Source organism: Orcinus orca, chromosome 2, assembly GCF_937001465.1.
Source record: "Orcinus orca chromosome 2, mOrcOrc1.1, whole genome shotgun sequence".
NCBI lineage: Eukaryota > Metazoa > Chordata > Mammalia > Artiodactyla > Delphinidae > Orcinus > Orcinus orca.
The window spans coordinates 13,145,737-13,161,761 of NC_064560.1; the positions used below are offsets into that span (position 1 = coordinate 13,145,737).

At 38.9% G+C, this 16,025-nt stretch overlaps 1 protein-coding gene across 2 annotated transcripts in view; it reads right to left on the bottom strand.

Moving 5' to 3' along the window:
- Nucleotides 1–16,025, bottom strand: part of SPAG6 (sperm associated antigen 6) — a 74,145-nt gene that overhangs the window by 28,258 nt on the left and 29,862 nt on the right. For both annotated transcript variants that reach the window (XM_033407831.2, XM_004280945.3), the window contains exons 5-7: nucleotides 8,351–8,556; nucleotides 7,292–7,465; nucleotides 5,540–5,692 (exon numbers count right to left, since the gene is read on the bottom strand). In XM_033407831.2, coding sequence (XP_033263722.1) covers nucleotides 5,540–5,692; nucleotides 7,292–7,465; nucleotides 8,351–8,556 — 533 coding nt within the window. The remainder of the gene's footprint in view (nucleotides 1–5,539; nucleotides 5,693–7,291; nucleotides 7,466–8,350; nucleotides 8,557–16,025) is intronic.

Below are 16,025 nucleotides of genomic sequence, written 5' to 3' on the forward strand. Positions count from 1 at the left end.
AATAAACAACCTAACCTTGCACCTAAAGCAATAAGAGAAAGAAGAACAAAAAATACCCCAAAGTTAGCAGAAGGAAAGAAATCATAAAGATCAGAGCAGAAATAAATGAAAAAGCAATGAAGGAAACGATAGCAAAGATCAATAAAACTAAAAGCTGGTTCTTTGAGAAGATAAACAAAATTGATAAGCCATTAACCAGACTCATCAAGAAAAAAAGGGAGGAGACTCAAATCAATAGAATTAGAAAAGAAAAAGGAGAAGTAACAACTGACACTGCAGAAATACAAAGGATCATGAGAGATTACTACAAGCAACTCTATGCCAATAAAATGGACAACCTGGAAGAAATGGACAATTCTTAGAAAAGCACAACCTCCCGAGACTGAACCAGGAAGAAATACAAAATATAAACAGACCAATCACAAGCACTGAAATTGAAACTGTGATTAAAAATCTTCCAACAAACGAAAGCCCAGGACCAGATGGCTTCACAGGAGAATTCTATCAAACACTTTGAGAAGAGTTAACACCTATCCTTCTCAAACTCATCCAAAATATAGCAGAGGGAGGAACACTCCCAAACTCATTCTACGAGGCCACTATCACCCTGATACCAAAACCAGACAAAGATGTCACAAAGAAAACTACAGGCCAATATCACTGATGAACATAGATGCAAAAATCCAACAAAATACTAGCAAACAGAATCCAACAGCACATTAAAACGTTCGTTCACCATGATCAAATACAAGGATTGTTCAATATATGCAAATCAAACAATGTGATAATGCCATATTAACAAACTGAAGGATAAAAACCACATGATCATCTCAATAGATGCAGAAAAAGCTTTCGACAAAATTCAACACCCATTTATAATAAAAACCCTCCAGAAAGTAGGCACAGAGGGAACTTACCTCAACATAATAAAGGCCATATATGACAAACCCACCACCAACATCATTCTCAATGGTGAAAAACTGAAACCATTTCCACTAAGATCGGTAACAAGACAAGGTTGCCCACTCTCACCACTATTATTCAACACAGTTTTGGAAGTTTTACCCACAGCAACCAGAGAAGAAAAAGAAATAAAAGGAATACAAATCGGAAAAGAAGTAAAACTGCCACTGTTTGCAGATGACATGATACTATACATAGGAATCCTAAAGACTCTACCAGAAAACTACTAGAGCTAATCAGCAAACTTGGCAAAGTAGCAGCATACAATATTAATGCACAGAACTCTCTTGCATTCCTATACACTAATGATGAAAAATCTGAAAGAAATTAGGGAAACACTCCCATTTACCACTGCAACAAAAAGAAGAAAATACCTAGGAATAAACCTACCTAAGAAGACAAAAGACCTGTATGCAGAAAACTATAAGACACTGATGAAAGAAATTAAAGATGATACAAAACAGATGGAGAGATAAACCATGTTCCTGGATTGGAAGAATCAACATTGTGAAAATGACTATACTACCCAAAGCAATCTACAGGTGCAATGCAATCTCTATCAAACTATCAATGGCATTTTTCACAGAACTAGAACAAAAAATTTCACAATTTGTATGGAAACACAAAAGACCCCGAATAGCCAAAGCAATCTTGAGAAAGAAAAATGGAGCTGGAGGAATCAGGCTGCTGGACTTGACTAAACTACAAAGCTACAGTAATCAAGACAGTATGGTACTGGCACAAAAACAGAAATATAGATCAATGGAACAGGATAGAAAGCCAAGAGATAAACCCATGCACATATGGTCACCTTATTTTTGATAAAGGAGGCAAGAATATACAATGGAGAAAAGACAGCCTCTTCAATAAGTGGTGCTGGGAAAACTGGACAGCTACATGTAAAAGAATGAAATTAGAGCACTCCCTAACACCATACATAAAAATCAACTCAAAATGGATTAAAGACCTAAATATAAGGCCAGACACTATAAAACTCTTAGAGGAAAACACAGGCGGAACACTCTATGACATAAATCACAGCAAGATCCTTTTTGACTCACCTCCTAGAGAAATGGAAATGAAAACAAAAATAAACAAATGGGACCTAATGAAACTTCAAAGCTTTTGCACAGCAAAGGAAACCATAAACAAGACCAAAAGACAACCCTCAGAATGGGAGAAAATATTTGCAAATGAAGCAACTGACAAAGGATTAATCTCCAGAATTTACAAGCAGCTCATGCAGCTCAATATCAAAAAACAAACAACCCAATCCAAAAATGGGCAGAAGACCTAAATAGACATTTCTCCAAAGAATATATACAGACTGCCAACAAACACATGAAAAGATGCTCAACATCACTAATCATTAGAGAAATGCAAATCAAAACTACAATGAGGTATCACCTCACACCAGTCAGAATGGCCATCATCAAAATATGTACAAACAATAAATGCTGGAGAGGGTGTGGAGAAAAGGGAACCCTACTGCACTGTTGGTGGGAATGTAAATTGATACAGCCACTATGGAGAACAGTGTGGAGGTTCCTTAAAAAACTACAAATAGAATTACCATATGACCCAGCAATCCCACTACTGGGCATATACCCTGAGAAAGCCATAATTCAAAGAGTCATGGGGCTTCCCTGGTGGCGCAGTGGTTGAGGGGTGCAGGGGGCACAGGTTCGTGCCCCGGTCCGGGAAGATCCCACATGCTGCGGAGCGGCTAGGCCTGTGAGCCATGGCCACTGAGCCTGCGTGTCTGGAGCCTGTGCTCCGCAATGGGAGAGGCCACAACAGTGAGAGGCCTGCGTACCACTAAAAAAAAAAAAAAAAGAGTCATGTACCACAATGTTCATTGCAGCTCTATTTACAACAGCCAGGACATGGAAGCAACCTAAGTGTCCATCAACAGATGAATGGATAAAGAAGATGTGGCACATATATACAATGGAATATTACTCAGCCATAAAAAGAAACAAAATTGAGTTATTTGTAGTGAGGTGGATGGACCGAGAGTTTGTCATACAGAGTGAAGTAAGTCAGAAAGAGAAAAACAAATACTGTATGCTAACACATACATATGGAATTAAAAAAAGAAAAGAAATGGTTCTGATGAACCTAAGGGCAGGACAGGAATAAAGACGCAGACATAGAGAATGGACTTGAGGACATGGGGAGGGGGGAGGGTAAGCTGGGACGAAGTGAGAGATTGGCATGGACTTACATATTACTACCAAATGTAAAATAGCTAGTGGGAAGCAGCCGCATAGCACAGGGAGATCAGCTCAGTGCTTCGTGACCACCTAGAGGGTTGGGATAGGGAGGATGGGAGGGAGACACAAGAGGGAGGAGATATGGGGATACATGTATATGTATAACTGATTCACTTTGTTATAAAGCAGAAACATACCACTGTAAAGCAATTATACTCCAATGAAGATGTTAAAAAAATAAAAATAAAACCTTTTGCTTTCCCTTGTTAAAAAAGTTAATTTAGAATCCTTTTAAAAATTGACTTTTCACCAAGTATAACAGATCTGAGAACAAAATACCTACTATAGATCCAAAATCAAATGAATAATATGAGCAAGAATCCTATTGAAGTAAATTTTAGGTAAAATATAGTCACTAAAACCTTTTCTGAAATAGTAAATTTCCATTAATTTTTGTCAACATTTAAATGACAGTTTTGCCCATTTTAACATGATTGAATGTCAAAGGAGGATGAGTACTTTTGTTACACAGATGGCATATGCTTATATCTTGCACTTCAAACTTCAATTTTATCTAAATAATCAAAACAGAGTTAACTAAAGGGCCTCAAATGCATCACAGTTTATATACCCAAGGAAGAGTCAAATAACCAAATCAAATTATAATTCATTCTGTATAGGCATAATTTTCTAACTAACTTGAGACTAGAAGAATTATCACCTAAAATTTAGCACCACAAAAGCCACTATCACATGGGTCATGCTACCGCAGCAAAGGCCAAATGATCATATATACTTTTTTTCCCTCCACCTTTAAATTAGGTTTTTAAGACCAATTTCTTAAAGAAGAGATCTGCCATATTTCTTTGACTTCCTTCTTATGACTAAAAATGTGTCTGCCCATACAAAAAAAAAAAAAAGGTCAGAATCTTTCTATCTTCAGAATGAGGTAACTCTCTAGAAAGTCCATACTTCTGAGACATACCAAGACTGAAGAAGCAGGAGGAAAAGAAGACAGCCAGCCCGCTTTACCCCATGCCCAGCACTCTGACTTACTGGCCTCAGTTGTTTTGAACGGCAAATGAGACAAGGAGCGCTGAATGTGCTTTGAACATTAGAAAGTATTATTTAGACTGGAGGTGTTCTCAGTCCTGAGAGTACTACACGGAACGGGAAAGGATGAAGCAGTGTTGCGTGGTCTGCCTCAGACTGCTGGTGCCCCCACCTTGATCTTCAGTTAAATGGAAGACAAACCAGATGGGAGAGGCCAGAAGCAGCCCCAGAACAAAGGCAGGGAGCACCTCCTGGTTAGTCTGGGGAAAAAACACAGGAAGCAAAAGCAATTGCTGCTTCCTTCCTCATCCTTCCTACAGTAGGCTTTCTGACTATCCACAAAAGAACCGAGAATCAAGAATCCTGATCGCATCCCCATGGTGACCCTTCAGAAAGCAGCACTACTGCTCTAGTCACTATCAGAGTCTTTGGTAATAGAAGAACAAAAGGAATAGCTAGAGATAAAAAGGGAGTGAAGTAAAGAATTATCAAGGAATAGGTAGAAAATAAAGATCTGAGGCCCATTTTTATTCTGAGGATTAGCAAAGGATTAAAAAAAAAATCCACACTTCTGTTTAACATACAGCAGCAGATTTTCCATGCTGACAAGAAACCCACATCCTAGAGGGTTGCCGGAGACACTGGGAGCACGCAGCCTTTGAAGCATGCTTCAGGAGATCAATATTTATTCATTCAACAAATATTTTTTGATCACCTACTATGAGCCAGGGCTACGTGATCTGGTGGGTTAATTCCAAGCCGTAAATTGAGATAAGGCCAAATCCCTAGAGCAAGGAAACAGCATGTCAGAAACATGCTATCCAACATGTGCTCTGAATTGCCCATGTCTAAGAAGATAAATTAGCTCATGGAAGCTGAAGGAGAGAGAGCCATCCATTGTCATATCCTGCCCAAATGGCAGGAAGGGGGAGAATGTACGGAATAATAAAAATGACCACTGGGCATGTCATTTATGATAGCTGTCTTTAATCAAAGTATGCTTTACATATTTGTAAAGCCAATCCTTCAAGATACAAATACATGGTATTTAGATATAGGTGATACTAACACTCAGAGGTGTTGACATTTTATTGATATTAAACACTGAGTAAAACTTTAAACTTCCTGCCAAGTAAACTTTACTTCAAGCACTGCTTTGGGAAACTTACTAATAAGCCTTGAAGAAAGCTGGTAGTTCTTTGACTCTGGTCAGCTATATTTTACACTCTGTGGGATAGTATTAATCTGTGGTTCTGTCTTAGAGTATCTCACTGCAATAACCAGAGGAAAAGGAAGCAAGAACAAACCTTGGAAATGATGACCGCCATTGCCAGGTTCTCAGAATGAGCTGCCACGTAGCCAAGCATCATGATGCCCGGCAGCTTTATGTTTCCTTTGCAGGACCCAATGCAATCGATCACGGCAGCAACTCCCCCCGTGTTCACTATCAGCTGAGAAAGCTAAGAGGAAAGAAGGAGAGCTAAAGTGTAAGATGATCTTTAAATATTACTTCAGCATTGCCAAATTTTAAATTTTAGGACCTAAAAAACGTCTGGTAAAATCTGAAATGTCATTTAGTGAAATTATTATTTTTATCAAAGAAGTGTACAAGGGTAACAGTCCTGCTATTTCTAATGTACAGAATATGCTCACTGTGAGGACCCTCTCTGTGGCTCAATTTTTCTTGCACGACTCTATCCTTATCATAATGTATGTCAAAACTCCTCACCTAAACACTAAGTCTAGGGCTAGTTCATAACTAGCTAACTGCTGAAACCCCCTATCACAAGGTGTGAGTAAGAATTGGATTAATCACTGAATGCTGAAAGGTGAGATCAGACTTGAAATAGTCTAGCCCCATTATCCTTCCTTTGCCAGCAATGATCTCTAGCTGACTGCACTCCAGTCTTGAACAATCTCAACCAGATAAAGATGTTGGGTGAAATAAAGAATGAGGACTTGGGACTTCCCTGGTGGTCCAGTGGCTAAGACTCCGAGCTCCCAATGCAGGGGGCCTGGGTTCAATCCCTGGTCAGGGAACTAGATCCCATGTGCCGCAACTAAAGATCCCCCACGCCACAACGAAGATCCTGTGTGCTGCCACTAAGGCCTGGTGTATCCCAATAAATAAATAATTTAAAAAAAAAAAGAATAAGGACTTAAAAGTTTAGTGAAATGAAATTGATTAGTGAAAATATGCACAGAAAAAGACATAACTTCAGAATCTACCCAGGTTCGCTTCGTCTCTATTCCTTTCCCACCTCACACCTCAGAGCAGGAACCACTGTGCAAGAGCAGCTGTTAGAGCAGTTACGCCAGGTCAGGGGGCCTGATGGTCTCTCCCAACCTGGAGGGGCACCATCTCTCACTACGCCCAGCTGACCTAGAGTGACAGGACAACAAAGGTCCACGGTCCCTACAATCTAGAAATGGAAAGCAGAAAATGATTAAAACCTGAGATTTCAGACTCAAACTCCATTGATATAACCCAGTGGTTCTCAAGTGGGGGCACTCTTGTCCCCTAGGAAACATTTAGTAATATGTGGGGACATTTTTGATCGTCACAACTTAGGGGAGGGGCGCTACTGGCATCCAGCGGGCAGAGGCCAGGGATGCTGCTAAACATCCACCCTACAGTGTACAGGACGGCCCCTCACAGTGTACAGGACGGCCCCTCACAACGAAGAATGACCTGGTCCAAAATGTCAACAGTGCTGAGGACGAGAACCCCTCACAACATGTGACACTGTCCCTGAGCCCTGTGAACAAACTGATGTTTTACTTAAAAACTAAAACTAACTGCATACTGTTGGGTTTTTTTTTTTTTCGGTACGCAGGTCTCTCACTGTTGTGGCCTCTCCCGTTGCGGAGCACAGGCTCCGGACGCGCAGGCTCAGCGGCCATGGCTCACGGGCCCAGCCGCTCCGCGGCATGTGGGATCTTCCCAGACCGGGGCACGAGTCCCTTGCATCGGCAGGCGGACTCTCAACCACTGCGCCACCAGGGAAGCCCCATACTGTTGTATTTTGAAGCTGTTTTTTTTTTTTTCCTTGTTTTACCTCAGGTGTATGTTTTGCAATCTCTCTAATTAAAGTGGAAGCATTTTTCTTCACGTATTCATCTTTGTCCTTCAGACAGGTAAGTACAGCTGGAAAAATCTCTGCTTCAACCACCATTTCTGCTAGATCCACAGAATGTTTCGCAATCTGACTGAGAGCTGAAAGGATCTGACGCTGTTGAGCAAAAACCAAACCCAAATGTTACATAGACTCCACTGTGGAGTTCAGACATAATTTAAACAGCTTCATACACACTCAAATTCCTTTATAAAGAGGAAAAAACAATCACACATCCAACATAATCTAGGAGTCTCGAGGCATTCACATCCTAGTCTTCTTATACCTCAATACTCAATTTCTTAAATTCCCTCATATCCAAGTTAAACATCTTAGTTCACACTATTGACTATTTAAATCTCTTATCAGTTGAGGCTGGTCAAAGAATATGACCCTGGGATGAATACTATTTCTTAATTACGCAATACTTAAATTGTTAATTGACGATAAACACAGTAATGTAGTACAGTAACAATCAAGCAGAACTAACATTTTGGGATATTGCCAATATCATTTGTAAAACTTTACATTGCTTAATTAATATTGACAATTTTTAAATCTTACAGAATATAACTATTAGAATATAAAAGTATAATTGGTGACTATCAACTGAAAATTAGATTTTAGAAAGCTATAGAAAAGACTAATGTAAATATGGCAATTCTTACAGGAAACAAATATAACAATGGGCTAGAAAACCTTTAGGTCCCTTCTAACCCTGAGATTTAATCATTACGTGATTCCTTACTTTAATTATTAGTATTAATTCTGATGCTACTTCTAGTTTTCAGCGTTGCACATACTTTTTCCCAGTCACATCTTTATTGTCTAATCCTTACAGCACAGTTTTCACATATTAAAGGACCAAATACACAATATTTCGTATCTGTTTTCCATGATAATTTACTAATTATTTAAAAACGTATAATATTAATCTGCACACATTTCCATCTTCTTAGATTATCAGAATCCTGGATTGTTTGTTTCTTTATTTTTAACTACCTTCAACTTAGCATCAGGGTTCAGGATCATCTGGGCTAAGTGAGCAATTGCTCCTGCGTCCACCACTGTCTGTGCCAACTCTGGAGAATGCTTTGCAATATCACTGAGGGCCGAAGCAGCAACCCTTTTCAAAGCAATTTCTGGCTCTTGGATACAGAGCACTAAAAGAGGAATGGCTCCCGCGTCCACCACAGCTTGTGACAGCTCTGTGGGTCCAAGAAAAGTAATTAAGTGAGTATGGGTGACTGACCCTTGTACAAGCCACTTTTCACCCTGACAGATACAGCAAAGGGAAAAGGGGACGGTGTACTTCACTGTCTCAACATCTGCATTTCTAATCAGGCTTCCTGGTTTCATGAACCATGTGGACCAATCCTGAGCTGAAAAGAATACAGGTCAATAGATGGACCTCCATTTACATGAACACATTTGAGGTAGATTAAGCTGAAATGGCTTCCTATTCTTTTTTTTTTTAAGAGAGTAAGCAGATGTCAGCTGTTTAAGCTCTGACAATTCTGCACTTCTCAATAGGCAAGCATTTTATGCATGGTTTACAATAACAGAGAAAATTAAAGTACCAAAAATTTACCAACCACACTAATTAGGCAGTATTTTGTGCTATTTACATGAGTAAACATTAACATGAATCTTGTGCCAATAATGTCGATTTTTAAATTCCTTTCATCTTACTGTACTTTTAAAAGATTTTTTTTAAAACTTTGTACAATATTAAAAGGTGTATTTTCATTGTACATATAAAAACACTTTCAAAAATGAGAACTACAACTGAACAGGCTTTAATATATATAAATGTTAATGTAAGATAAAGAAATAAATTTATCTTAAGCATTTTACATGTCAGAAATAGTATCTTTTGTATATACATGTTGATTCACTTGTGTGCCCAAAAATAACAGCTATAAAAAATAACACATTTTAAAATTATAGAGAACAGGAGACAAGCAGGCAGACCCATATAATATATGTGTAAAAACTGTCTGTTGAGAAGCATAAAACAGTGCATAGTTACAGATTCTACTCTCATTGTACTCATGGCCTTTCTTGCTGAATCACATATACCCATTTCTATAATCTCTTTCTTTCAAATTATGCTCTCATTTTCTCAGATTTATAGCGCCTTGGCAATTTATATCTTAATAGCCAAGCTATCAATTCAGCGTATCTCTTAGTCTTTAAAGAAAATACAGTCTTTAATTTTTCAAAAGGTTGGTAATATCACATTTTCTAAAAGGAAATAATGTTAGAAAATACAGGTTAGTGTCCAACACTTGTTTTCCTTCAATTATTATAATTATCTTAAAAGTCCCGATCTTGCATAAACGATTCATTCATTCTTTCGTTAAACAAGTATTAATGGAAGGTTATTATGTGTCAGACTCATTCAACACGGGTGCAGATGACACACTTCTACAAATTAACACTACACTGATTAGCAAATACGTTTCAATTAAAAAACCCAAGTGTGAAATATGAAATACAATGGGAAGTTCACCTATTTATGTATTTTCACTTTTATACAGTTTCTAAGAGTAAAGAATCTGCAGTAAACAACTGTTTAAAAAACAGTTAATATGGGCTTCCCTGGTGGCACAGTGGTTAAGAATCTGCCTGCCAATTCAGGGGACATGGGTTCGAGCCCTGGTCCGGGAAGATCCCAAATGCCGTGGAGCAACTAAGCCTGTGCGCCACAACTACTGAGCCTGTGCTCTAGAGCCTGTGCTCCACAACAAGAGAAGCCACCAGAATGAGAAGCCCGCGCAACACGAAGCCTTCGAAGAGTAGCCCCCGCTCTCCACAACTAGAGAAAGCCCGCACACAGCAACAAAGACCCAATGCAGCCAAAAATAAATAAAATAAATAAGTTTTTTAAAAGTTAATAAACTATTAATAAACAGTTAATAAAACTATTAATAAAAACAAAGTTCTTTTTAAAAAAATTTATCATCTTTGTAATTCCCATACATTTTATGCTTTCCTTGAGTGAGTATCGTATCCTCCTTTTCCTGAACTCTATAATATTAATAATAAAGCAAACTCAGTTCTTCTGACTTGTTACCCATTCCCATCCAAAGCTGTTTTCCATTCTTTCTGGATCAGTGATGCTAAATGAGGGGAAGGCTGGGGAGGGTACCAAAGAAAGGTTTGCCTGAAGGTAATGAAGCTTCCAGGGACCTGGATGGGGCCTAGCAATTTTGTACTTGCAGTTTCATATACCTTACATCTCCAATTTATATGGTCCTACAAAACCCAGCTCTGTTCTTGGGTGGCACACATTGTAATTCATAAATGATACTGTTCTACCACTTTCATTCATATATTGGGTATAAGACAGTGTATATAAAGGTAAGAGTATAATAGACCTAAATAATGCACACCATACTATATTACACATTCCACAGGCTATTTCATCCTGCCTCTGTCACTGCTCTTTTTCCTGTGGTATATCCTTCTCCTCTTTCCTACCGTTGCTTCCTCTGGTATTTCTGTGCCAGTCGCTGTTGACGTCTACCCCATAGCCTTTGTCGGTCAGGGCGTGGGCTTGTGAATCAATCCTGGTAAATGGGACCTGAGCAGAAGTCAGCTAGAAGCATCTCTGAGCGGTTTTCCTCTGTAATAAACAGAAATACACAGGAGGAAACACCGCCTCTTCTTTGCTGGACATGGGCACATCTGCCTGCAAATGACATCTGGAACTCCTACAGCCATCTTGCAACTATAACAGAAGAAATTGCCAATATGCTGAGGATGGCCGAGTACAAAAACGAAAAACATCTGGGTCCTCCAAGACACTGTTCAGCTGCATAACCAACCTTGGAACTGCCCTGACTCTTCACTTTGTGTCATGTGAAATAAAAAAATGTCCTCATTGCTTAAGCCACCTGTAGCTGATATTCTGTAACTTACAGCCCCAAACATATTGATACAATTCTGTCCTCTCTCAGGCTTGGTGTATGTACTTATTTTCCTCTCCTTTCTGGTCACTGAGTGTTCATTACGTGCTTACTATGTGCTAGAAACTTGGCTAGATCTTGGGGAAGCAGAATAGAGTAAAAACGTTGTTCTGTTCTAGCAGACTCTGCTCAGGGTAAATACGTGAACAGACCACAGCACAGAGTGGAGCTGGGAGTTGGGTGCATGGAGAGTTTGGGGAAACACACATGGGGTGCCGTTTTAGGCAGTGCTTCCCATCCTCCTTCCTGCTCCCCTTTTCTTCTTCTCTCTACTTTTCTACTCTAAAAAAAGTGGTAGTAACCAAAACACATACAAAAATCTGGTACATTTAAAAGTTACTCCCTATAGGAGAAATCTCAAAGAATTCATTTTTAACTCTAATTTGGAAATGAGTCTGGGTTGTTTAATTAATTATTAAACTTAGGAAATCAAAGATTGATATGTACAGATGCTCATAAAAGGTTTGATCAAGGAAAAAAAAGAGCCAATTAATTTATCTTCAGTGCCTGAAAATATCTTAACCTCATTTTTTTTCCTTAACCTCATTTTAAATTTTAAATGAATCTTCAAAAAACAAATTTTTTAAAACTACATCTTCTTTTATTTATGCAAGAACATGTGCCATAATCATATACTGTTAGGTAACCAGCAAAATTAGAAGTAGTTACGCAAAAAATAAAAAAAATCAGAGAAAGAAGGCTTTATGTTATACTAACATACTAACAAGATTTAGATGGGGTTGATGGTACTATTGGTGATATATTTTCTTCTCTATTTGACAAATTTTCTTCAATGTGATTGTTTTTAAAAAATAAAAGAAATATGAACATGTCCTGTGACCACACATATAGCTATTGCTGTGGCTAACTATACTAACATTACTATTCTAAAGAAAAATAAACACTTTAGCTTATTTCTCACTATGAAAGAAAGTTTCTTATTTTTAAAAATGGTGGGAATATGTCTCCTTGAAACAAAATATTAGGAAAGAATGCATAATTATTCTTTGAAGAATTACTAATATATACTAGAAATATTATCCATTTACTTTTTCACACTTTCCCTCATCTTAATTCATCCCTTTATTACAGTTAAAATATTACATTTTTTTAAATGTTAAGGCTTATTCATTTTTAACAATTTTTTAGACTTCAAATTGTCAGTAGAAATAAAACTATACAATAGCACTTTCCTTATTCATAAATAATAATTAAAGCCATTGATTGCACGCATGTAGACAACTGGTATACAGTCCGCAAATCTGATGGTCAGCTGTTTTCAGTAAAGAAATAGCTAGTTCTCTTTGGCCTCCTGAATACCTCACTGCTGAGTGAAGGAATTGAGGCAGCCACCTCTATCGGACCATGACAAGCTCAGTACAACTTTAGATTTAATTTTTAAAACAAAAGGAGACACAGAAAAAAGGGAGGACATTTAAGATCAACAACATTCATAAAATTACTAGTATCTAAGCTGGATGAATGGAATATTTAGGGATGACTTTATGTTGACCAGAAGGGAAGAGCACAGAACGGAAAGTCCATCAGCATATAATAGGCACGGCTGTAACACATAAAACTAGGTGCGTCAGGCAAAAGTGATTTTGCTTTAACAGTGCTCACAATGGCCTTAACCCCTCCTCTTAATTGTTATGGTTAGTGGTTTGTTTAGATCAGGAGTGGTAAACACAGGGCCCAGGCAAGTAATTAAAATAAGTGAAGCCAGCAGGTGTAAGAAAAATAACTGAGTGGGAAGCACAGTAAACTGCAAAACTATATGCACCAGCTCCAAGGAGCAGCAACCACTCAGCTTCAGCCCAGCGCGGCCACGTAGGAATATAGGCAACCGTTGTCAGACGCTTGGATTTTTCAAGAGAAGCCAGACATCTGATTTTTAATGTGAAATTGCCTGGTTTTTAAGTGTTGGAAACTTAAAAACACACTGTGTAAGACAACATAGTGCAGGCTAAATAAAACACGTCCATCATTTTACAACCCTAGGCTTAAACCTTACACCTTCTAAAACGAGCTATGGGGACTTTCTGGATGTAGAAAGGTGACATTCTTTCTACATTTGATTCTTGAAGACACACTCTAGAGTCATAAAGGAAGAACCACTATAGTGATTACATAAGAAAATTCAGAGGTGAATTCCAAGAAAACTGATGAAAACCTAAAACTTGGCCTGCAAAAAAAGGATTAATCTAAACATATATTATGATACTCCACTAATTTTTCTGCTCATAATGGAGATGTAAGAGGGAAGAATGTGAGCAAAATTAAGTGATCCATCATGAGAACTCATAAAAAGGACTCAAAATGAAGAGGTTCTCCGAAAGGAAAAAAAAGGAAGGAAAAACTATATATATATTATATATATATATATAAAATATATAATATATATTTAGCATACTAATTCAAAAATAATTAGGCAAATCAAACACCTCAAAAACTCTAATTCCGGGGCTTCCCTGGTGGCGCAGTGGTTGAGAGTCCGCCTGCCGATGCAGGGGACACGGGTTCGTGCCCCGGTCCGGGAAGATCCCACATGCCGCGGAGTGGCTGGGCCCGTGAGCCATGGCCGCTGAGCCTGCGCGTCCAGAGCCTGTGCTCCGCAATGGGAGAGGCCACAACAGTGAGAGGCCAGCGAACCAAAAAAAAAAAAAAAAAAAAACCTCTAATTCCTTTTAACTTTATTGCTTTTTAATTTCGTTTTCCAAACACTGCTTTTAACTCACTGGTTTTAAGCCCTACAAAAATTTCTATTCTATTTTTTCATTAAAAATAAAGTTATGAATCATCATTTCTTTGCATTTAGGTGGCCCTATTTCTTAGTTCAAAGATAGGCTGGGGCTTCCCTGGTGGCGCAGTGGTTGAGAGTCCGCCTGCCGATGCGGGCGACGCGGGTTCGTGCCCCGGTCCGGGAAGATCCCACATGCCGCGGAGCGGCTGGGCCCGTGAGCCATGGCCGCTGGGCCTGCGCGTCCGGAACCTGTGCTCCGCGATGGGAGGGGCCGCGGCAGTGAGAGGCCCGCGTACCGCAAAAAAAAAAAAAAAAAAAAAAAAAAGATAGGCTGGTTTTGCATCTGGCTGTAAAACACAGCTATATCACTTCAAAACCTTTGTGAAATAAAACGGGTTAAAAAATACATTTAAGATTTGGCTATCACTTATGATGTCAATCTTATGTTATATAATCATCCCATTCAACCAAATTTTTCATGATTTGGTGAAATTACAGTAAAAACAAAGATGGAGGTGTAATCGCCAAAACTGGTTATATACTGACCATACGCCAGTATGATTTTAGGAATGTCACTTTTAAAGTGGAAGAAATTTGTCTAACCCAGCTGTTTACAACTGGTTTAGTTACCTACTGCTACACCAAACTTAGCTGCTTGAAACAGGAAACGTTTATAATCTTACAGCTTCTGTAGGTCAGGAATCTGGGAGCGGCTCAGCTGGATGGTTCAGGCTGTGACCTCTCACTACGCTGCAATCAAGCCATCAGCCAGGGCTGCAGTTACCTGAGGCTTGACCGGGATACACTGGGTCTACAGGATCTTCTTCCCAGCGTGCCCACGGGAGTTGGAAGAAGGCATCAGTTCCTCCCCATTTCTGGGCTCTTTCATAGGTACCTCATGATGAGGCTTCCCCCAGAGTGAGTGATCCAGAGGAGAGAACCCAAGACAAAAGCCATAGTCTTTTATAATCTAACCTCAGAAGTGACATGCCATCACTTCTGCTATATTTCATTGGTGCAATGTGGGCGGAGACTGCACAGGGATGTGACTAGGAAGAGGAAGGCGTGGAAGCCAGCTACCAAAAAACCTTTATTCTACACCAACACATCTGAGAGAGGCAATATCCTTCTATAGGTAATGATGGCTCCCTGGAGCTATAATCCTGAGCTGAGAAACTGATATCTCCAATCGCATGTCGGAGTGAGAAAAGGTGGCGGGAATTTGCATATTATTATGAAAAAATCTAATGTATGATTTTTATTTATCCCCCGCTCCCACAAATGTCATTTTTCCTACCCATTATCTCCACGCCACCTCTTTCCACCCCATCTCCAGAGCCATCGGTCTAACCCTTACATATGGATTGAGTGTCTGAGAGATGTTAACACACATACATACATATGCTTTGAAGGTTAAATAATTCTAGCTTCTTTAAAAAGTCAAGTGAGTCAAATAAGCCATTGATCTGGAGTTAACGGGGCCTTAGTAAGAAATTACAATCAGCTGGATGGATGGCGCACTTATGCAAGGCTCAAGTATAAAAAACAGCTTCAAGATACGGAAAGGAAAAGTCAAGAAGTGGAAACGAGAGAAAGAGAAGGTGGGAAGTGGTAGAGTTGGGTACGGCCTTGGAAGATCATAGGTAGCATAAGATACAAAGCCATTTTTAAAACCCTGATTTTAGCAGCTTTTAGTTTTATACTTTACTCAACAGCTGAGACTAAGCTGAATTGGAAAAGGCAAAGTTACAAAGAGGGTCTGGAGTGCTCTTGTATGAAGAAAATAATAAATTACTTGGAATCAGCTTTTTACAAAATACGCTTTTTGTATCTAGACATGTTTCCATTCACTTCTACTTGCTTTATAAAATATTGCAACAATCGTAGTTTCATTCCACCTACAATCTGCATTCTGCTGGGGGGAAAAAAAATCCTTAGATGGCAAATGCAGATTTTATTA